Source organism: Ornithorhynchus anatinus, chromosome 9 (genome assembly GCF_004115215.2).
Source record: "Ornithorhynchus anatinus isolate Pmale09 chromosome 9, mOrnAna1.pri.v4, whole genome shotgun sequence".
Taxonomy (NCBI): Eukaryota; Metazoa; Chordata; class Mammalia; order Monotremata; family Ornithorhynchidae; genus Ornithorhynchus; species Ornithorhynchus anatinus.
The window spans coordinates 42,041,233-42,064,081 of record NC_041736.1 but is presented as its reverse complement, the minus strand read 5'-3'; the positions used below and the strand labels follow the sequence as shown (position 1 = coordinate 42,064,081).

At 44.3% G+C, this 22,849-nt stretch overlaps 1 protein-coding gene across 3 annotated transcripts; it reads right to left on the bottom strand.

Moving 5' to 3' along the window:
* Positions 1-356: 356 nt before the first annotated feature.
* On the bottom strand, positions 357-16,089 carry PBK (PDZ binding kinase). 3 transcript variants are annotated; one of them, XM_029072197.1, is made up of 8 exons: positions 15,988-16,089; positions 10,609-10,689; positions 9,651-9,744; positions 7,780-7,922; positions 6,943-7,112; positions 4,051-4,180; positions 1,439-1,612; positions 357-781 (listed from the first exon to the last, which is right to left on the bottom strand). In XM_029072197.1, the coding sequence occupies exons 2-8, from the start codon at positions 10,664-10,666 to the stop codon at positions 585-587; spliced, it is 966 nt and encodes a 321-aa protein (XP_028928030.1). In that variant the 5' UTR covers positions 10,667-10,689; positions 15,988-16,089; the 3' UTR covers positions 357-584. The 3 variants fall into 3 exon arrangements, with proteins under 3 accessions (XP_028928030.1, XP_028928032.1, XP_028928031.1); XM_029072199.2 differs by having other exon boundaries at positions 15,962-16,083; XM_029072198.2 differs by having other exon boundaries at positions 10,609-10,715; positions 15,988-16,083.
* Positions 16,090-22,849: the final 6,760 nt, after the last annotated feature.

Below are 22,849 nucleotides of genomic sequence, written 5' to 3'. Positions count from 1 at the left end.
TCTTTGCCATCTAAGAAAAGCGTCTTTAATTCAACCACCTTGTGATGAAAGCATTCCACCAGGAAGGCTATATCAAGTCAGCTGGGGTGTGACTCTGAGAGCAAATATTCAGGTTTTTGAGATTATTTTAAGGTGGCACACACTTCGTAAACACTTATGTATCTCTGTGACTGTGGGCTCCTAAGTGGGCCACCAATGGGCAGACTTTAAATCTGAGGGGGAAATGGAACTAAGATCTCCTTGCCCCTTCTAAACCTGACATCTTCTTCCTGACTGATGTATCAGAGAGAATGTTTCTGAATGAATAGGACTTGGGAATTTTGTTTTATGGTGGTGATCAATAAGCATACTCTGGCTAAGAGGGGTAAAAGATTTTAATACTTGACAAGTATAAACATGAATAAAAACGAGACAAACGTTTTCTAGGCTGAATTCCAGTGTAAGTTTACAATAACCTTATTTTAGTGGAAAGTTTTAGGAAAACTACTTAATACTAGTTAAGTGTAACTGCCTTGATCTCCAAGGTTATTAGGGGATTGTTAAAAATGAAAAACAGCATGTACACAGAGAAGAACCTGGAGTGATTACTCTATGTCTTCTAAAGCCTGAACAATTTGTGCAGCTGAAGGGCGCTCTTTTGGATCCTCGTTGGTACAGACAGAAAACAGTTCTATCACCGTCTGGTAGGAGTCGTCCAGTTCATCCATATTGAGGGCTGGCCTGGTTCCCAGAGCCTCATAATATGCCTCATCATCGAAGTCATCTTCATCAAATGTTTTATCTGATCAAAATTGGGGTCAGATTTAAGTCAGCACAGCAATTAAACCCAAATTGGAGAAGCTTGGTCATAAGTAGTAGAATCAGAAAGTCAGTCAAGTGCCAGGTTAAGGCAGTGTGACACGACACTATGGCATCGACTGGTTATGCATAAGGCCGCCAGAAAGTCAATATAAATGGTTCAATCTATCAATTTCCTGATAGATTTGGAAAATGGAGGTCATTCTGGCTGGCAAGGGAAACCTTGTCAGTAGAGAAGACTAAAAAGGAGCTAAACACTGGAAGAATACATGTTCCCTCTGACTTGCTCAAGCAAAGAGCACCTTTCTGCTAAGTCCACTAAAATCTACTGGTGGTTTCTCTCTGCTCCATAGGCCTTACTACTGAGGCTTCAAGGAAGAGTAATACCTAATTAATACCACTGATTAATTGAAAATATCTGTTACTCTTTCTTTCCACAGTCAACTGCTTATCATACAATGATAGCTACAAATTTACCCATCTAGCCATTTATCACATCATTTTCCATGAATCTTGAAAAGACTAAAAGCAAAACAACTGTTTGGTATAGTCTATCGCTAAAAGAAAACCTAATTTTTTAGACTTTTCCCTCTAACTGAAACAATGAATAGAATCAACATAAAAAAGCATATTTTCATACCCTCATCATCATCGTCCTCTGGCAGATTAATATGTGGAATGGATAGTGTCATCATCTCCCAGAGAGTTAGCCCAAAAGCAAAGATGTCCGCTTTATCAGTGATAACACCATCCTCCAGAGCCTCCTTGGCTTTCCACGGCTCAGTGCCAATGTAATGTACATTAGGGTCACTCACTAGAAAGGGGAGAGAAACACCTTGAATTACTTCAAATTCCTTGGGCTTCCACGGCTCAGTGCCAATGTAATGTACATGAGGGTCACTCACTAGAAAGGGGAAAGAAGCACCTTGAATTACTTCAGATTAATCTGCTTTGCTTAAATGTGAAATTTCACCAGCTGCTCTGGTGTTTTACCTGTGAAATATGGGTTCAAAGTGACTAAACCAGAAACTCAGACCTCTTCATAGCAGAAATGAATTCCATTGGCAAACCTACAGGTAAGTCAATTTAAGGGCTGTCTTCACTCACCCTAAGAATCGCCCAAGCAGGAGTTAGCAGTTCTGGCTCTTCTTGGAAAGAAAGTGGCTTCCCCAGCCACTGGATGTGGTGGGGAGCAACTCGAGGCTATTTAAAATTGGGGGGAGGTGGGAGGCGGGAGGCAGGGAGACACTCTAGGGAGGTGCTGGGGATCCAGGGTCACCCCTGGAGAGGTGACAACCAGAGTCTGGTCCAGCTCAAGAAGAAGCAGTGACTAGCAGGGTTGGCCCCCAGGAGACCCACCCACAGTGCCACTGCTGCGGCCCCAGCCTCCTCCTTGCAAGGGAGTCAGCGGGCTGGCAGTTGGCTTCCTCCTCCTCCTCCTCTTTGTCCCCACGGGCCAAGGCTGCAGGAGTCCTGTTGCAAAGCTGAGTTCTGTCCAGCTGGACATTGCCCCCCCGGATGCTGTTTCCTGCAGCTCCTCCCAGGGTAGAGGGGGACACTCTAATAATAATGATAATTCTGGTATTTGTTAAGCCCGTACTGTGTTCCAGGCACTGTCTTAATCCCCACTGTACAGATGAGGTAACTGAGGCACAGAGGAGTGAAGTGACTTGCCCAAGGCCACACAGACAAGCGGCCAAGTGAAGACTTGATCCTATGACCTTCCGATTCCCAGGCCTGCTCTCTATCCACTAGACAATCCTTTGCTAAAGGGAGCCACCCTTTAGCTAAAGGGAGGTAGCTTTTTTCAAAAAAAATCCTTTTTGATCTTCCAAACTGATAGCTCCAGTCCCCTTGGGGTCTTCTTGTTCCCAATAAGGCCCTGAAGGAAAGTTGGTTAGGTTTCCTACCCCCAAGCCTTAGTTGCAGATTTCCTGCAACTAACTGGGTGACTTCAAGAAGCCAGGATTAAAACACCAGACCGATAAGATGTCTCTCAACCTGTGGAGCTAACCAAATTCAGTTAGGAATGTCTCCTCACAATGCACAACATACATTTTTCAAATGCCATCATTATTATTTTTCACAACACTGGCCAGTTCACTGAAACATAACTTATTCAACACACACTTCCAGACACAGCCAATCCCTCCTAACAAGCCAGGCGCCAATTTCCACCCCCCAGGCAAATGCCTAAATCTTCAACATTCTCATCTCTTCCGGAGACAGGGATTCCTTCTCATCTATATTAATTCCCCCATTATTTCTTTAGAGATAACCCTTCGGGCCTTTCACTCATTTCCTTCAAGGCTTTCTCTCTTTTCCATCTTTACAACCTTTCCTCACCCTTACATAAGCTCTTTGAGGCGTCACCTCAAATATCAACTCTTTAGGATTCCCAAAACATCCTCCATTCTACACACAGAAGCACAAGATGAACCTTAATTCCAACACATTCACACAATCTTTTCAACTCTTAAAGCATTATCAGTTTAGGTTCACATCCCAATCAGCCCTGACGCTAGGGCCAGAGAGGCAGAGAGGGCCGCTGCGGAATCTACATGCAACATTGGGCGGGGGCGGCGAGACAGCCCTCCTTGGTTAACTCACAACCACAGCTCAGTGGAGAAGCAGCCCTGAATTTCACTGTTTGGGAGCATTTCAATGCTCCCAACCGTAGTTGGGATGGCAATTCTCAGGTAACTCGGAGCCTTGAGCACGACCCCATCCTCACTTTCCGAGGCCTGGCACTGGGATTTGGGGGACCCCGAAAGGGGCCTCCCAGTGCCTTTCTCCACCACTGCTCGGCTGCAGATACGCAAGAAAGAATACTGCTTTTCCTCTTTGGCTACTTTAATGTCTGGGTGGCCATTCCCAGTGTCAGTGACATTTCAGTCCTCTGCTGATTCCAGGAAGCCACAGAAGATTTCAACAGCTGCTTGGGGACTTGGGCGGGTCAGCTTGATCGGGCTCTCCTGTGGCCCGGGCAGGATCTCTCTGGGTGAGCTACTGGGCCAGAAGCACAGACTGGCCTGTGGAAGGCTGGAATCGAGCCTCTAACAACTAGGTAGGCACCACAGAGGCTCAGCTGCTTCCCCAGAAATTTTCAGTAGTAGAGGCTAGTCATTATACCCATCCCCTCTCCCCAGGAGGAAATTCAGTCATCACCCCTTCCCACTTCCCACACCTGGCACCCCCCAAATTCTCTTCTGGCCAGGAACATCTCACTGCTTTGTGAACAATGTCACTTACCAGTAAGATTTTCATCCAGGGGCAGGGAAACACCCACATCACAGATCTTAACTGCTTCAAAATCTCCTTTAATTACAACATTTGAAGATTTGATGTCTCCATGAAGCAGTTTCTTTTCATTGTGCAGATACTAGAAGACAAACCGAGAAGTGGCTCACACATACTCAGAAATGCAGTAAACATAGATACACACACAAAATGTGAATTATGTCACTCTTTTTAGGGTCAACTTCTGATGATGTTGATCATCACCTCAGTGTCTGTGAGCTGGAAATGTACCCAGCTCTCCAAAAATGCAGGACTCCATGTTAAGGAAAACTCACACTGTGGGGCTCACCCCTTGTTCAGTACAGCAACTTTTCTTCTGACACCACAACCAGACGTGTGATGAAGGCAGAAGAACACTCCTTAATCCTCCTGGCAAGTTCTATCCAAAATGCAGAATGAAAACATGGGATTTCAATTTTTCTTGCCCTCAAAATTGGATGAAACGATTTTGAGTTTAGAATACTTTCCATTCACTAGAGCTTTTCTTTTATGAAAAGGTCAAAGCACTTTTTGGTTGGTCAAAGCATTTTTTGGTTTGTCTAGATTGTAAACAATTTAAGTAAAAACAGATAAACCTATTCTAGTCATCATTATATTTATTAAGTGTCTACTAGGCAGACCACGAGCCTGAGTCATATACCATGTTCACGGTACAGTTTTATTGTCTAAAACGACCAGGCAATTCTGGGAAAATTGCTCTTAATATTCTTCAGTAGGTAATAAAGAACAATTCTAGGTTGGATCACCTCTCCTCTTTCAAGTTGGAGAGCAATGCGAGGTCACAAAGTTAGTGTTCCGGCCTCCCCAAAATGAAAAGATTTTCAACATGGATGTAGGGTTGAAAGTTACATCTGAATTCTACTACCTAGCCACCACTGTCCACCCACGTATAAAAATGAGACGTTCTGCTATTTCTGCTGTAGCACATGTCTTCATTATTCAGTTTGGAAATAACACTTCCCACAACGTGAATCTGATCTGGATTGAGAATTCAATGCATCAGTTGGCTCAAGTAGATTTGGAGAAGGCAGGAACAGGTAAGCGCATTCTCGTGGTGCTGATGAGAATGTGATGCTGCCTTATTTCCCAGACTCGTTATGTCTTTTAGTACTTTGGGATTTTGCAACTTTTCAGTTTAGTACAGTAAAATAACAGTGACTAGCAAAGGGGTAATGTGGGCTAGTGAAAAGATCCACGGGACTGGAGTCAGGAGACTTAGAATCTAGTCCCTCTGCCACTGGTCTGCTCCGTGACTTTGGGCAAGACTCTCAGCATCTCTGGGGCTCCATTTCCTCATCTGTAAAATGAGGTTAAAATACCTGCACTCCCTCTCTGTTAGACTGTGAGCTATCTGTCAAACTGTGAGCTCTGGGTGGGACAGGGGCTGTAATCTGATCTTGTCTCTACCCCAGAGCTTTGCACAATGCTTATTGCCATAATAAGCACATAAATGCCATTGAAAGATTATTAGATCAGGTGAAGTCTCATCTGATCTTTTCCCCCATTTTCCAGATGAGGCCACTTGCCCAAGGTCCAGCAGCAGGCCAGTGGCAGAGCTGGAACTCGAACCCAGGTCTTCAACTCCCAGTCCCGTGTACTTTCCACAGGCAATGCTGCCTCCCACAGTTATTTGGGGTATAAAGCATTCTGCTAATGATGGACAAAACAGAAATGTGGAAATTTGAATCAAAATATCCCAGCCATGGCAACATCTTCATACCACCTACCCCTCACCCATTAATTCCCACTGAATGAATGGTTACTACTACTACTAATAATGGTATTTGTTAAGCGCTTACTATGTGCCAGGCACTGTAATAAGCGCTGGACTATACCATGATACTCCCATACTCTGAGGCTTTTCAAAAATTCATCTATTCTAGTGTAGCAGAAGTGACTGTGTACACAGCATAGCAGTACAATGCTTTATAGGATTTTAAGGCCTTGACCTTACCAGGGAGTTTCCAGTGCTCTCATTCATTCAGTCGTATGTATTGAGTGTTTACGGTGTGCAGAGCACTGTACTAAGAGCTTGGAAAGTACAATTCAGTACTCAAGAGAGACAATCCCTGCCTGCATCGGGCTTACATTCTAGAAGGGGGGAGTCAGATATCAAAACAAGTAAACAGGCAACAGTATAAATAGAATTATAGATATATACACATCGAAACAAGTAAACAGTCATCAATATAAATGGAATTATATATACATACATATATATATATATACATATATATATAGATATATACATACATACATATATATAAATACATATATATATGCATGCACATTTAAGTGCTGTGAGATGGGGCAAAGTGACTACAGGACCACCCACAACAAGGTCCTGGATTGTAGTGAGCCCATGGCATCCAAGTAATGTTTGGTGCCCAGATGGCTTCATTGGACAGGCCCCGTGAGGAGAGTAGACGGCAGCAGCTGTAGGTTATGAACATAATGAGCTAAATGGAGCATCTTCAAGCAGGGAAGGCAGAACAGTGGATAAATGTGAAGCCCAACCTCAAATGATGAAGCACAGCAAGATTTTGGGGGGACAAATGCATCGGATGGAGCAGTTTGGTGTGCTAGCAGTTGGGAAAGGGTAACGTTTTTCAAGCTGGGCTTTGGGGAAGAGATTGATTCTAAAAAGGGAGAATCCAAACATCATCAGGCACTGCTCTACATCAGTTCAGGAAAGTCACCAGTTCAGATGACTTGGCACCATTTCTGACTCCTGTCCAAAGCCACACCCAGCCAACCACTCAAATAAAGGTCACCATTAGTAACCTCTTCAAACCTGAAGGACCACTGTGTATGAGATATCACTGAAAAACAAAATGCAAGTACCTTTAAACCTCTGGCCATGTTCAAAGCAACTTTGAGAATTGTGACTGCTGGGAAAGGATCCCGGCTTTTGGAATTTCTTTCTTCTATTAAGTCATTGAGAGACTTTTCCCCGCCATACTCCATAGCAAGGCACATGCTACCATCATGAGCTTCAGTGAAAGCACGGTAACCTTGAAGAGAAAGAGGTCATGTTCTGAAGCTGGGAAGAATAACACATTTTTAGCAAGATTGAAATAGTAAATCTGGAACTGTCCCGAGAAAAAGAAAAACAAGCGGTGCTGGTGTTTCAATTGCTGCTTGTTTAAAAACAAATGGAAAAAAAATTTAAAAAATAAGATCCCCACCAAGAAGGGCACACACAAAAAAAAGACCAGAGGCCACCAGACACAATCATGGAACATACACGCTTGGAATACCATGTGCAAGTCTGGTCTCTGCATCCCTGGAAGGACATAATGGAGCTGGAGAAGATACAGGGAAGGGCACATAAAATGATCAGAGGAATGGATCAGCTTCTGTATGAGGATAGACCATAAAAATTAGGACTCTTGTCCAAAGCAACAAAAAAAAAGCAGAGCAAGGACATGATTAAAGGTTAAAAAAAAAACCATGAAGAATGTGAACTATGGAGCCAGGAATTGTTGTCCCCCACATCACCAAGACAATGGGGAAATAATAATAGTAGTAATGGATTTTATCACGCATCTACTAAATGCAATTCTCTCTTTTAAACACTTGAGAAGTTCAACATAGAAGACCCGTTTCCTGCCCATGGGGAGTTTACACATTTGGTACAAAGTCATAAACTAACAGCTCAGTACCCTTCTTTAAACTTACCTACGATATTAGGATGCTGAAGGTTTTTCAAAATTTTAGCTTCATCATTCAGTCTCTTTTGATATATACTTTGATAGTGATCATCACATTTAGGATTAATCTTTTTCACAGCCCAGGGAGACTGAGATAAGCCCTTGGGAGATCTAAAAAAAAGCAGGAGAATCTTAAGAAACAAGAGGCAAAGAATGCATAATCAAATAGAGAAGATAATGAAAATTAGACCAGAACTGCACTAAAAGCAATTTTAAAAAGAGAAATTTCACCAGGATATTGTACTTTCGACATTCAGGAAGAATTTAAAAAATACTTTGAAATTTACAACACCTCAAAAATCTTTTTAAGTTGGAAAACATTGGCAATGGGGTGCTGTTGTTGTTGTCAGATGATTTGGCTCGATTTTTCAGAACTCTTCACGAACAACTAGACATCGCAAGCAAGGAACGTATCCTACTAACTCTGTTGTATTGAACTCTTCAAAGTGCTTAAGTGCTCTGCACACAGAAAGCACTCAACAAATACCATTGATTGAAACTGATTGAGGGACCACCACTGAGCACTCGCTTGAGGCAACAGTCCCTAATGGACTATATGGAAGATATGGAGGACTGAGAAAAAATTGAGTCCTGGACTCAAAGAGCTTTCGATCCAAAGATGGAGATAAGATGGGCAAAATTCATAAAGCATAATATATTTTTATAGGGAGAAAATATATAGCATATTTAGGTCATTTCTCTAACCACACACAGGTGGAAGAAGGTGAAACAGGGTTGACACAGCATGGCATAGTGGAAAGAGCACAAGCCTGGGAGGCAGCAGCGTCTGGCCTCAGGTGGCTGCCAGGAAGGTAGTCCTGGTTACTTAGCTGACAAGGGACGGGAGGGAGAAAGGTCTGATGAGAAAAATAAGATTCACTTTCTCTATACTGGCAGAATATGCATGTGGAGATGTCCTCTGGAAGAGTCATCACAAACACTGATATATGGGTATGGTAGACCACCCAGCCATCCTAAAGGACAATGAGGCAGGAGAGATTGGTCCTAAGTATAATCCCTGGTTGCAAGGCCTAACTGCCTCACTACAGGTTTCTCCTTCCCCCAGTTTCTGAGGAAATAAAAGATGATTTCTATAAGCAGTGGGTGGGGGAGGGAGTTTTTTCATTCCTGGATAGGAAAAGGAGAAGAAAGGCGTGGAGGGAGTTTCTTCATTCCCGGGGTAGGAAGAAGAGAAGGAAGGGGTAATCAATTAATTACATGCCTACTGTATGCAGCACTGGGGAAAGTGCAATAAAAGAGAGGCACAAAGTTCAAAGTGACATCTTACTTTTCTCTTCCTTCTCCCTTTTTCTCCTGTAGCCCTCATTGCTAGACTTTTAATTCCCTAGATAATATAGCCTCTAACCCGTCTTGGGGTTGCAAGAATTATGATCAAATGTGGGACAATTATACAAATAGATATAGTAATCTTCTCTATGCTTGCTATGAAAAGTTCTCATTTCAAAGCAGATACCCAGAATCTTAAATTAAGGCCAACTCACATTGTAACAAAGGACTCCTCCCTTTCATAAAGGAATGTTACCTTTATTAAGAAATCCAAGGTTCATTATTTGGAACCAATAATGTAAGGACACAGCATAAAACGTGGGAAAGATATATTTTAAAATAAAATTCTGCAATTTAACATTTTCACTAATCCAGACAGGAATTTCTTTATTCTTCTTTATAAATTTCTTTATTCTAAATAAATTTATTTATTCTAAATTTAAGCTTTATTCTTATTACGAGCTTTCCCTACTACTGAGTCACCTTGGATCTCTATAATGTCACTGAAACAAAGTCCCAATTAATACACCTTCTTACAGTTCTTTCACTTACCTTTTCATAAGGTAAACATTTACCCCAGTTCCATAACCAAGCTTTTGCATAAATGGAGAGGCTGGAATAGCTATGGTAGGAGTTGTAAATGATGCTGAAAGTAGGAAAATAAAGACAGAATTAATATTTGAAAATACCATTTAAAGGGTAACTTGAGAGGTGTTTGATTTAAAATGAATTTTATAGGGCATCTCCAATCCTCAGTTACATACTTTAATTCCAAAGCAACCAGGAATTTAGGATGCTTTCTGTGTTGTTAAAGAACAAATCCCCAAATAACCCCACAAATGATATCATTAAAAATACATTATTCTAGAAATGCAAATATCAGACACTAATACATGCACTGAGTCAGTAAGAGCCTAATTTTAATAATAATTATTATTATTTTGGTATTTATTAAGTGCTTACTATGTGTCAGGCACTGTACTAAGAGCTGGTGTGGATACAAGTGAATCAGGTTGGACACAGTCCCTATTCCCATTTTACAGATGAGGCACAGAGAAGGGGGGTGACTTGCCCAAGGTCACACAGCAGACAAGTGGCAAAGCCAGGATTAGAATCCATGACCTTCTGACTCCTAGGCCAGTGCTCTATCCACTATACCATGCTGCTTCTCTAGTTTATCTGGTGGTAAAAGAAATAGAAAAGTATTGGATTTTAAAATTTGGCAGAGTTTATAAAACTGATAAAGTTGACCGACTTATCTGAACAAATTCCATAAGAATTTCAAAGAATTGGGCCAAATGTGGATACTTTTTAAACTAAAGTGATTCACTAATCTAGCAGAGCAAAGAACAACATTCTGCTGATTGTTTTCCAGCAGTCTGAACACCCCCCCAAAGTCACTGAGCAGCTCTTTCCTCTCCCACCCAATGCTACATTTGTTTCCCTAAAGTTAATTTGGAAAACACAGCTCTTATTACACTTGACAATTCATACTTTCGACACAACTTACCAGATTTCTTCTTCTCAGGCAATTTGCTAGGGGTCTTGAACATGTTTGTTCCTTCCATTGTCAATACTTATAGTCCTGTATCTTATGATGGAAAATGTGACAATTTCCTTAAAATATAACAGTGGTGAAAAAAACCAAAACATTCTGTACTTCTAGATTCTCGAGTTTCTTAGCAGACAACAGAATGAATTAAGCACAACTTTAACCCTTGCTTTACTACAAAGATTCCAATCTTCTTCGGATGCTTTCCCCACCTTACCCAGTTCAAAGGTAAATTTGGGGTATTCCTCAGCACCAAGCCCTCAAATACTTCCTATCCTGCAAAGCTTAGGTTTGGCTTGACTACCGCTCTCTCTCGACGTGTAACACGGTCTCCTTTATCTATTCCGCTCAGTGTTTAAAACTGTAAGCAACTCAGAGGACCCTCTGACAAGCCCCAGTGTTGCTTTCCCAGGGCTGGGCTGCCTGCCCACCTATGCCCTAGCCCAGATTGGCTATAGTCGAAGCTTCCGGGGGATGGTTCATCTAAAGGTCACAAACCCTGAGGAGGCATATTCCGCTGATCTGCCTCTAAACCTGGCTCTGGAACCGTCAGAAAACCACGTCCACTTGAATGACTGGCAGCATCTAAGCTGTTTTCCACACACCCTATCTGTCATCAAACCCAGCATGGGCCTGGGTGCTTTCAAAGTCCATGTAGACTGGGAACAGGAGGTTGGGGAAGAAGGCAGAGCTGCAAACACCCAGTATCAATTGGGTCTCATATTGTACTCTCCCAAGCAATGGGTACAGTGCTTTGCACACAGAAAGCTCTCAGTAAATACGACGGAATGAATGAATGGTGTGGGATTTTCAATATGGCAGGTCAGTTTGAATGCTCCCGTCTGCCACCTCCCCGCACCTCTGATTTTTAGGACCCAGTTGCTGGATGGAGCAGGACTGCCCAAGTCCCCGTTCCAGATCCGATCAAACCAGCTGCCACTGATAACAGGACTAAATTTGGACTGGGACCAACGTGACAAATGTTGAGCGCATGCAGGCTCTAAGACAGAGGTCCCTCAGGAGGCCCCCCCGGCTCCTGCCAGAACGCGGCATTTTAGAGCACGATTTGGATAGATCGCAATAGAAGAAGAGGGGAGTAGGAGAGCAGATAAGTATATAAGTGTAAAATGGGAATGAAGACTGTGAGTCTTATGCAGAACAAGGACTGTGTCCAACCAGTACAGTGCCTGGCACCTTATAAGCACTTAACAAATGCCATGATTATTATTTGTTAGAGCCGTACATTTTTTATACCTCTTTTCAAGCCCGGCCTCCTATTGATTTATAAGGGAGAACAGGCTGTGGAGCAGCATGGTTTAGGACTTTGAGTCCTTTGTTGGGCAGGGATTGCCTCTATCTGTTGCCGAATTGTACTTTCCAAGCGCTCAGTACAGTGCTCTGCACACAGTAAGCATTCAATAAATACGACTGAATGAATGGAAAGAGCCCAGGCTTGGGAGTCAGAGGACATGGATTCTAATCCCAGCTCCACCATTCATCTTCTGGGTGACCTTCGGCAAGCCACTTACCTTCTCTGTGCCTCAGTTATCTCATCTGTCAAATGGGGAATAAAACTGTAAACCCCTCCGTGGGAACCTCTGTGCTTAGAACAGTGCCTGGCACATAGTAAGCGCTTAACAAATACCATCATTATTAAAGGGGAGGAGGCAGGCCAGAAGAGGCCTGAGGGTGCCAGGACACCGGGGGAGCCCACCAGCCTCGAGCTGTTGTCCTTTGGCTCAGAGCCCTGTCCGGGTCCCTTAGAAACCACAAGTAGGGCCAAGGGCAGGCTGATTACCAATCGATGAATTAATCGATCAATCAATAAATAGGGTTGGTCAAGAACCTACTGTCTACCAGTCCTATAATAATGTTGGTATTTGTTAAGCGCTTACTATGTGCCGAGCACTGTTCTAAGCGCTGGGGTAGACATAGGGGAATCAGGTTGTCCCACGTGGGGCTCACAGTCTTAATCCCCATTTTACAGATGAGGGAACTGAGGCACAGAGAAGTTAAGTGACTTGCCCACAGTCACACAGCCGACAAGTGGCAGAGCTGGGATTCGAACTCATGAGCCCTGACTCCAAAGCCCGTGCTCTTTCCACTGAGCCACGCTGCTTCTATAGTATTGTATCTACCAGCTCTATACTTATTGAGCACTTATAGTGTGCTGAGTACTGTGTTAGCGCTTGGGAGACTACACTTCAACAGTTGGCAGGTACATTCCCCGCCCACATCGAGCTCACGGTAAGTGCCTGATAAGTGGCTTTGATTCATTCACTCAATCGTATTTATTGATTCCCCGCCCCCCCCTTAGACTGTGAGCCCGTTGGGCAGGGATGGTCTCTGAATTGTCCATTCCAAGCGCTTAGTAAAGTGCTCTGCACATAGTAAGCACTCGCTAAATACGAGTGAATGAATGAATTGATTGCTTACTATGTGCAGGGCACTGTACTAAGCACTTGGAAAGTACAATAGAGCAATAAGGAGGGACAATCCCTGCCCACAAGGGGCTTACAGTCCAGGGAGTGGGGGGAGACAGACATCAAAACAAGTAAACAGGCATAGATATAAATAAATAGAATTAGAGATATATATAGAGAGATATATAGATATACAGAGAGATATATAGATGTAAGAGCTGTGGGGCAGGAGGGGGGGAGAAGAGCAAAGGGAAAGTGTCGAGGTGACAGGGAGGGGAAGGGAAGGGAAGGGAGGGGAGGGGAGGAGGAGCTTTGATCGATTGCCAGTGTGTGCAGAGCGCTGTGCTAAGCGCTTGGAAAGTACAATAGAGCAATAAAGAGGGACAATCCCTGTCCACAACAGTGCGGGGTGGGGGGGGTTGATTTATTTATATCAATGCCTGTTTATTTGTTTTGATGTCTGTCTCCCCCCACTCCCTGGACAGTAAGCCCCTAAAATAAGTATCTAAAATTAGAGATATATATAGAGATTCATTCATTCAATTGCATTTATTGAGCGCTTAGTATGTGCAGAGCAGTGTACTAAGCGCTTAGAATGTACAATTCAGCAACAGTTAGAGACCATCCCTGCCCAATGATAGGCTCACAGTCTAAATGAGACTAGAGACATAGAGAGATTACATAGAGAGATATAGATAGATAGATAGATAGATAGATAGATAGATAGATAGATAGATAGATAGATAGATATAGATATACAGAGAAGCAGCGTAGCCCAGTGGAAAGAGCCCGGGCTTGGGGGTCAGAGGTCATGGGTTCGAATGCCGCTCTTTGATTACCCTATATCTACCCCAGGGCTTAGAACAGTGCTCTGCACAAAGTCAGCGCTTAACAAATACCAACATTATTATTACCCTGTACCTACCCCAGCGCTTAGAACAGTGCTCTCTGCACATAGCGCTTAACAAATACCAACATTATTATTATTCCCCTGTACTTACCCCAGCGCTTAGAACAGTGCTCTGCAAATAGCACTTAAATACCAACATTATTATTATAGACAGATGTAGATATAGAGGGGAGAAGAGCAAAGGGAAAGAGTCAAGGTGAAGGGGAAGGGGAGCTTCGATCAATTGCCAGGGTGTGCAGAGCACTGTGCTAGATGCTCGGGAGAGCACAACAGCGTTAGCAGAGCCGAGGAGGCGCGGTGCCACCGCCGCTTGTCAGTTGTGTGACTATGGGCAAGACCCTTAACTTCTCTGGGCCTCAGTGATCTCATCTGTAAAATGGGGATGAAGACTGGGAGCCTCACGAGGGACCACCTGATGACCCTGTATCTCCCCCAGCGCTTAGAACAGTGCTCGGCACATAGTCAGTGCTTAACAAATCCCAACATTATTATGATTATCACTACTGAATGAATCTATCTCCCCCAGCGCTTAGAACAGAGCTCTTTACATAGTCAGCACTGAACAAATCCAACATTATTATGATTATCACTACTGAATTAATCTATCTCAGCGCTTAGAACAGTGCTCTGCACATAGTAAGCGCTTAAATCCCAACATTATGATGATCACTATTGAATGCATCTATCTCCCCCAGCGCTTAGAACAGTGCTCTGCACATAGTAAGCTCCTAACAAGTACCAACATTATGATGATCACTATTGAATGAATCTATCTCCCCCAGCGCTTGGAACAGTGCTCTGCACATAGTAAGCGCTTAAATCCCAATATTATAATGATCACTACTGAATGACTCTATCTCCCCCAGCGCTTAGAACAGTGCTCTGCACCTAGTAAGTGCTTAACAAATACCAACATTATGATGATCACTATTGAATGAATCTATCTCAGCGCTTAGAACAGTGCTCTGCACTTAGCGCTGAACAAATGTCAACACTATTATGATGATCACTATTGAATGAATCTATCTCAGTGCTTAGAACACTGCTCTGCACATAGTAAGCGCCTAACAAATACCAACATTATTATGATAGCTATTAAATGAATCTGTCTCAGCGCTTAGAACAGTGCTCTGCACAAAGTAAGCGCTTAAATCCCAACATTATGATGATGATCACTATTGAATGAGTCTATCTCAGCGCTCAGAACAGTGCTCTGCACATAGTCAGCGCTTAAATCCCATCATTATGATGATGATCACTATTGAATGTATCTATCTCAGCGCTTAGAACAGTGCTCTGCACATAGTAAACGCTTAAATACCAACATTATGATGATCACTGTTGAATGAATCTATCTCAGCGCTTGGAACAGTGCTCTGCACATAGTCAGCGCTTAAATCCCAACATTATGATGATGATCACTATTGGATGTATCTATCTCAGCGCTTAGAACAGTGCTCTGCACATAGTCAACGCTTAAATACCAACATTATGATGATCACTGTTGAATGAATCTATCTCAGCGCTTAGAACTTGCTCTGCACATAGTCAGCGCTTAAATCCCAACATTATGATGATGATCACTACTGGATGTATCTATCTCAGCGCTTAGAACAGTGCTCTGCACATAGTCAACGCTTAAATCCCAACATTATGATGATCACTGTTGAATGAATCTATTTCAGCGCTTAGAACTTGCTCTGCACATAGTCAGCGCTTAAATCCCAACATTATGATGATGATCACTATTGGATGTATCTATCTCAGCGCTTAGAACAGTGCTGTGCACATAGTAAGCGCTTAACAAACACCAACATGATCATTATTCTCCCAGCGCGGCGGCGGGGGCGAAGGGCGCCCCCTGGAGGCTGCCCCGGGTACCGCGCCCCCTCCCCCCTTCCACCGCGGGGACCGGAGGCAGCGCCGCGGCCCGTCGGCGCCCCCGGCCCGGCCCCGCCGCCGCCGCCCGAGCCTTTACCCGCCCGGAGCCGCTCGGCCAGTTACCTCCGCGGCCGCCGAACCGATTCCTCCTCCCCAGACCGTTGCGATTCAAACGCCGCCTTTGCAAAACGCGCGCCTCGGCTCGGGGCCGGCCCACCCTACAGGCTGCCGCGAGGGACAAAATCAAACGCGTTCGCCGCCGCCGCGGCGGGGTCTCCCGCGCGCGCCCTCTATCGGCCGGCGGCGGAGGGGCGGGAGGCCGGAGCGAAAAGGAGGGGAGGGGAAATCATCATGTTTCTATTTGTTCATAATCATAATAATAATAATGTTGGTATTTGTTAAGCGCTTACTACGTGCAGAGCACTGTTCTAAGCGCTGGGGGAGATACAGGGGAATCAGGTTGTCCCACGTGGGGCTCACACACTTTTAATCCCCATTTTACAGATGAAGGAACTGAGGCCCAGAGTGAAGTGACTTGCCCACAGTCACCCAGCTGACAAGTGGCAGAGCCGGAAGTCGAACTCATGACCTCTGACTCCCAAACCCGGACTCTTTCCACTGAGACGCTGTTCATGCGATAGTAATGATGATGATGGTGGTGGTGGTGGTATTTAAGTGCTTACCATGTGCAGAGCACTGTTCTAAGCGCTGGGGGAGACACAGGGGAATCAGGCTGTCCCACGTGGGGCTCACAGTCTTCATCCCCATTTGACAGATGAGGGAACTGAGGCACAGAGAAGTTAAGTGACTTGCCCACAGTCACCCAGCTGACAAGTGGTGGTGATATTTGTTAAGCGCTCACTTTGTGCAGAGCACTGTTCTGAGCGCTGGGGGATGCAGGGTGATCCGGTGGTCCCTCGTGGGGATCACAGTTTTAATCCCCATTTTACAGATGAGGTCACAGGCCTAGAGAAGTGAAGTGACTTGCCCACAGTCACACAGCTGACAAGTGGCAGAGTGGGAATTCGAACCCATGACCTCTGACTCCCAAACCTGGACTCTTCCCACCAGCGCTTACTCTGTGCAGAGCACTGGACTAAGCGCTTGGAATGGACAATTCGGCAACAGATAGAGACCATCCATGTCCATTGACTGGCTTATAGTCTAATCAATTTGTTAAGCGCTATGTGCAGGGCACTGTTCTAAGCGCTGGGGGAGATACAAGGTGATCAGGTTGTCCCACGTGGGGATCACAGTCCTCACCCTCATTTTACAGATGAGGGAACTGAGACACAGAGAAGTGACCTGCCCACAGTAATAATAATAATAATAATGTTGGTATTTGTTAAGCGCTTCCTATGTGCAGAGCACTGTTCTAAGCACTGGGGGAGATACAGGGTAATCAGGTGGTCCCACGGGAGGCTCACAGTCTTCATCCCCATTTTCCAGATGAGGGAACTGAGGCCCAGAGAAGCGAAGTGACTTGCCCACAGTCACATAGCTGACAAGTGGCAGAGCCAGGATTTGAACCCATGACCTCTGACTCCCAAGCCCGGGCTCTTTCCACTGAGCCACGTTGGAAATAATAAGAAGAAGAATAGTGGTATTTGTTAAGCGCTTACTATGTGCCAAGCACTGTTCTAAGCGCTTGGGAGGATACAAGGTGATCACGTGGTCCCACATGGGGCTCCCAGTCTTCATCCCTATTTTCCAGATGAGGTCACCGAGGCACAGACAAGTGAAGTGACTTTCCCAAAGTCACCCAGCTGCCAAGTGGCGGAGGCAGGATTAGAATCCATGACCTCTGACTCCCAAGTCACGCTGCTTTGGGGATTTCACAGCACTTTGGATTTCAAGACAGAACACGGAGTATTTGTAAAAACTGACATGTGGAGAGGTGGCTAGAGCACGGACCCGAGTCAGAAGGTCATGGGTTCTAATCCTGACCCCACCAAGGGGCTGCTGTGTGGCCTTGGGTAAAACACTTCACTTCTCTGGCCCTCACCTGGAAAGTGAGGATTAAGACTGAGGGATTTTGTCCAATTCGATTTCCTTGTATTCACCCTAGCGCTTAATACAGTGGCTGCCATGTAGTAAGTGCCTAACAAGTATTATTTTTTATTATTATTAAGACACTTAAAGTTCGGGGAATTAAATTCCTCTATTATGGAGTAATGGTCTTGACACTTTTTCAATGCCTGTTCCCTACAATTAATTGGAATGATGACTTAAAAGGCAAATCTTAATGATTAATTATTTTTATTTCTTAGGCTAATAAAGACTTTACAAAGTATAAGAATGTTGGCATTAGATCCACAAAAATATCCCACTCCCTTCTGCATCACCCTGACTTGCTCCCTGTGTTCTTCCCCCCTCCCAGCCCCATGGCACTTATGTACATATCAATAATTTATTTATTTGTATTGATGTCTGTTTCCCCCCAATATCCAAAGTGGAAGAGGCTCTGAATAGATTTTTTCTGTCACACTGGCATCCACAAATAAAAATCAACAATAACATCATCTTTTATCACAAGCCCGACTACATATTGTGTTGATGAAGTAAAATGGATCTGACATCTTCAAAGCCTCATGTTCTTTGAGGGCCTTGTGGGATGGGCAGTGTGTCTGATCTCATTAACTCGTATGTACCACAGCCCTCAGCACAGTACTTGACGCCTAGTAAACAGTTAAGAAATAGTATTGGTAATAGTTGTTATAGGAGTCATAATAAATCCTATCTTCAGACATGAGAAGAGCGTGTTTGGTTAAGGCTTACAAAATCATCACCCCACTCCCTCAAAACAGTCATTAATTAGACAATACTTTATGTGACTCTCCAAATTTGCTTCAATGTGAGGGAGAGGAAGAGGGAGGAGAGACACAGCATGGCCAAATAATAATGATGGTATTTGTTAAGCACTTACTTTGTGCAAAACACTGTTCTTAGTGCTGGGGAGGATACAAGGTGATCAGGTGGTCCCACGAGGGGCTCCCACTCTTCATCCCCATTTTCCAGATGAAGTCACCGAGGCACAGACAAATTAAGTGACTTGCCCAAAATCACCCAGCTGACAAGCGGCAGAGGTGGGATTAGAATCCATGACCTTTTACTCCCAAGCCTGTTCTCTTTCCACTGAGACTTGCTGCTTCTCGTGGAAAGAGCATGGTCCTGGGTTCCAATCCTAGCTCTGCCATGTGCCTGCTATGTGAACCTGGGCAAGCTACTTAACTTCTCTGTATCTCAGTTTCCTCATTTGTAAAATGGGGATAAAATACCTGTTCTCCCTCCCTAGGCTGAGTCCCATGGGGACAGGGACTGTGTCCAATCTGTTTGTTTTATATCTATTCCAGGATTAGTTCAGTGCTTTGCATGTAGGAAGCACTTAATGAATATTATTATCAGGGAGAGAAGTGCCACCACAGGACAGGGAGACCAACATAGCTAAACCCCTCTGGGTTCAGAAAAGAGATAAAAGGCAGCGCGGCTGGGGGGTCCCACTCCCTGCCGTTAGAAAGGAGCACACAATGCATGATCTTTATTGTCTCCTTCCCCAGAGATGTCAAGTTCTTTTCTTCCCACCAGCCCAAATGATCCCTCTCTGTCTGTGCCCTCATTTTCCAGCCACCCCTTTCCACCATCTCTTTTTCCCACCTGAGCCAGAGTAGCTCCACCCGCCGATCACATTGAGGGTAATCTTGGCACAAAGACTGTGCTGCGGGGAGGCGGGGGAGAGTTCCCCCCATGTGGGGGGCAGGAGATGGGGTGGGAGGGGTAGCAAGCAGCTGGGAGAAGCGCCTGCTTTATCCATCCAACTTTTGCTAGGGGCCGGCACTGAAGCCGAAGTGACAGCTCACGGTGCTGGGGGCCACATTTGGAAGTATGTAAGGGAACCCTCTTTACCCCAGGGCTCCAGTCCCATGAGGTTTTACGTTCATCCGGTCCTCTGGGCTCAGGACTGAGGCTCATCTCTCAGACTATGTCATAATCACTTACCTTCTCTTTGTATGTTCTTGGAAACAGGAATATTAATAAGCTCTGCTGTTTTGAACAAGTCTTTTGGTGGAATATCTGACTGGATGGCCAGAATTTGTCGATCTATAATCACACCTTTGTTCCCCAGATAGAAACTGTTTTTTAACACATTCTCATAATGTACTGGAACCTCTTCTCCAACTTCAAATGAAGGGTGAACTCTGGCTCCAATTGTTGATGAAAGGAAGTACAGTTGTACGTTTTATCCCTATAAAATATTTTCTGAATTAGAAACTGCAGGTTTTTTCCCATTCTTTTCCCCTTCTTTCCTTTTTTAAATCAGCCTAGTATTCCCAGAATCTAAACAGCCCGTACTATGCAAGCAAAGAAATAATATTAATATACTACCGGTCATCCGGACAACATGCTGTCCAATGATGCTCTAATTCACAAACTAGAAATCAGAAACAAAAAGGTTAGCATGTCCTTTGGGAGTCGTCATCAAACTCTGGACTAAACTGAAAATCTCCAGAGGAGACAAGGTGGTAGCCAACTTTGGATGGTGAGTCCTGGCCCCGCCACACAGGCTATATCCAGTTTCTTGAGAAATTTCATCAACCTCTCTCATGAGACAAACTTAGAATCAAATGTCAGCGGAAGATCTCCAAAAATGAGCTCCTGAAACATGACCAGTTGAACAAATTTGGAGTGATACTTGTCCTAACACAACTCTCCTGAGTGGAGCATGTCTGAAGAATGAATTAGAGCAGAAAATCCAGGCAACTACTATAGGATGAACTGCAGTAGAGCTACTGCAAATAGGAAGAAATGTTTTGAAGGCCCAGTGAAGCTAAGGCTGAGATTATGAAGCCTAGATGTGGTTCATTCATTCATTTATTCATTCAGTAGTATTTATTGAGCACTTACTATGTGCAGAGCACTGTACTAAGCACTTGGAATGTACAATTCGGTAACAGAGACAATCCCTGCCCAAAGACGGGCTCAAAGTAGCATTTTTCTATGTGCCAAAACCTGGGGTAGATAGAATATAATTACATCAGATTTAGTCCTTGTCCATCATGGTGTTCAACAGACTAAGTAGGAAGGAGAACGGGCACTTAATCCCCATTTTATGGATGAGGAAACTGAGTCCCAAGGCAGTTAAGTGGCTTGCCTAAGGTTGCATAGCAGGCAGACAGCAGAGTCAGGACCCCGGGTCTCTTAGCTCCTAAGCCTTTGCTCTTTCCACTAGACCACAACACTTCTGACCTGGAAGTTCAGCTCATTAGTGGATGACCACAAGGGAAGAGGGAGCTAAAAGAGCTCTCCTCCAGTTAGCCACATAACGGGGAAGAAAAGCAGTGAAAGAAGAGGGAGTTTTTGGAGGGGGATTGTGGGATGGATGCCAAAATGGCTAGATTAACCAAGAGGGTGAGCCATCGGGAATCAGTGGGGTTTTTTTGAACAAAGACTCTGAACAGTTGGAGGGCATTTAAGAGGCTGTGTTCCAAACAAGCCTGAGTGCTGTGAACAGTAGCTCAGCTGTAGCTCAAGGGCAACCTCAAGGACAAGCTTTGCAGGGCTGTAGTTTGGAAGAGACAGTCTTTCTTTCAACTAGACCCCTGAATCCAGATATTTATCAGGGTCACTTGCATCATCTTGGAGTACAGAGCATAACCAAGCACATACACACATAAACACTCACACACTCATATATATCCTGGGCCCAGGCTGATGGATTATATGAAAGGCTGGGTTAAGAGGCTTACTAAAGGTTACTCAAGTCTCCTGGCCCTAAGCCCAGAATTCCATTTCATTAGATTGTTTTCCCTGCGGGGCAACTCAGAGGAGGAATAGAAAAAGGGCCATAAAAAACAGTCACATTCAGGATTGAAGAGTAGATCATTTCTCAGAGAAGACAGAGAGTGACAATTTTCTCTAGCATAAGTAGGCAACATCAGTACCTGCATATCCTACTCTCCATTTAGAGCCAAGATGCCCTACCCATGAGACTGGAAGACAAGCAACTGTACACTTGAGAAAGTCAATCAATCAGTGGTATTTAGTGAGCGCTGACTGTGTGCCAAACACAGGTCTCCATCCCCAGCAACCCCTAAATTCCAATCCATCAGTAGTATTTACCAAGCATTTATTGTGTGCAGAGCTCTCTACTAAGCACTCTATGACGTGATTTCAACTTTTGGCAACACTGGCAGTTAGAATTTATTGACTACTAGGGCTCAGTTGTTTAGTTATAGGCATGTTTCACTTCCATCCTTTTTCTCCTGCCTTATCTTTTGACAGAAATGGATGCCTTTTTGTTTTTAGTTAGTGAGGAGGATGAAAAGACTTCTCTTTCAGGAAGGAGCGTGGCCTAGTGGAAAGAACACGGGCCCGGGAGTCAGAGTACTTGTCTTCTAATCCTGGCTCTGCCACCGGTCAGCTGTGTGATCTTGGGCAAGTCACTTAACTTCCCTGTGCTTCAGTTACCTCATCTGTAAAATGCAGATTAAGACTGAGTCCCTCATGGAATATGGACTATGCCCAATGGTATTAGCTTGTGTTTAGGCTGTATGCTAAGTTGTGGGCAGGGAATGGGCCTACAAATGCTGTTATATTGTACTCCCCCAAGCATTTAGTGCAGTGCTCTATATATTGATTGATCTGCCCCAGCACTTAGTTCAAAGAATGGCACAAAGTTACATGCTCAACAAATAACATTTTTTTTAAAAAAATGCACTGTCCCTAACTAGCTGTCACAGCAGCAGATTGATTTATTTTCAAATTGAGAACATAAAGGTTAATGGGGGATGAGGAGGTTGGGAAAGGGAAAGAAGAGATGGGAAGAGAGGAAGGATGCTTGTGAAATGTGTGGGTGTTAGTCTCTGGTGTTCCTTGCCTCCAAACTATGTGGTTGTCAACAGTTGGTGCTCCATGCTGGCAACCTCCAAAATGTGTGGGGATGAGCCACTGGTGCTCCCCGCCCCCAAAATTTGTGGGTGTCAATCAT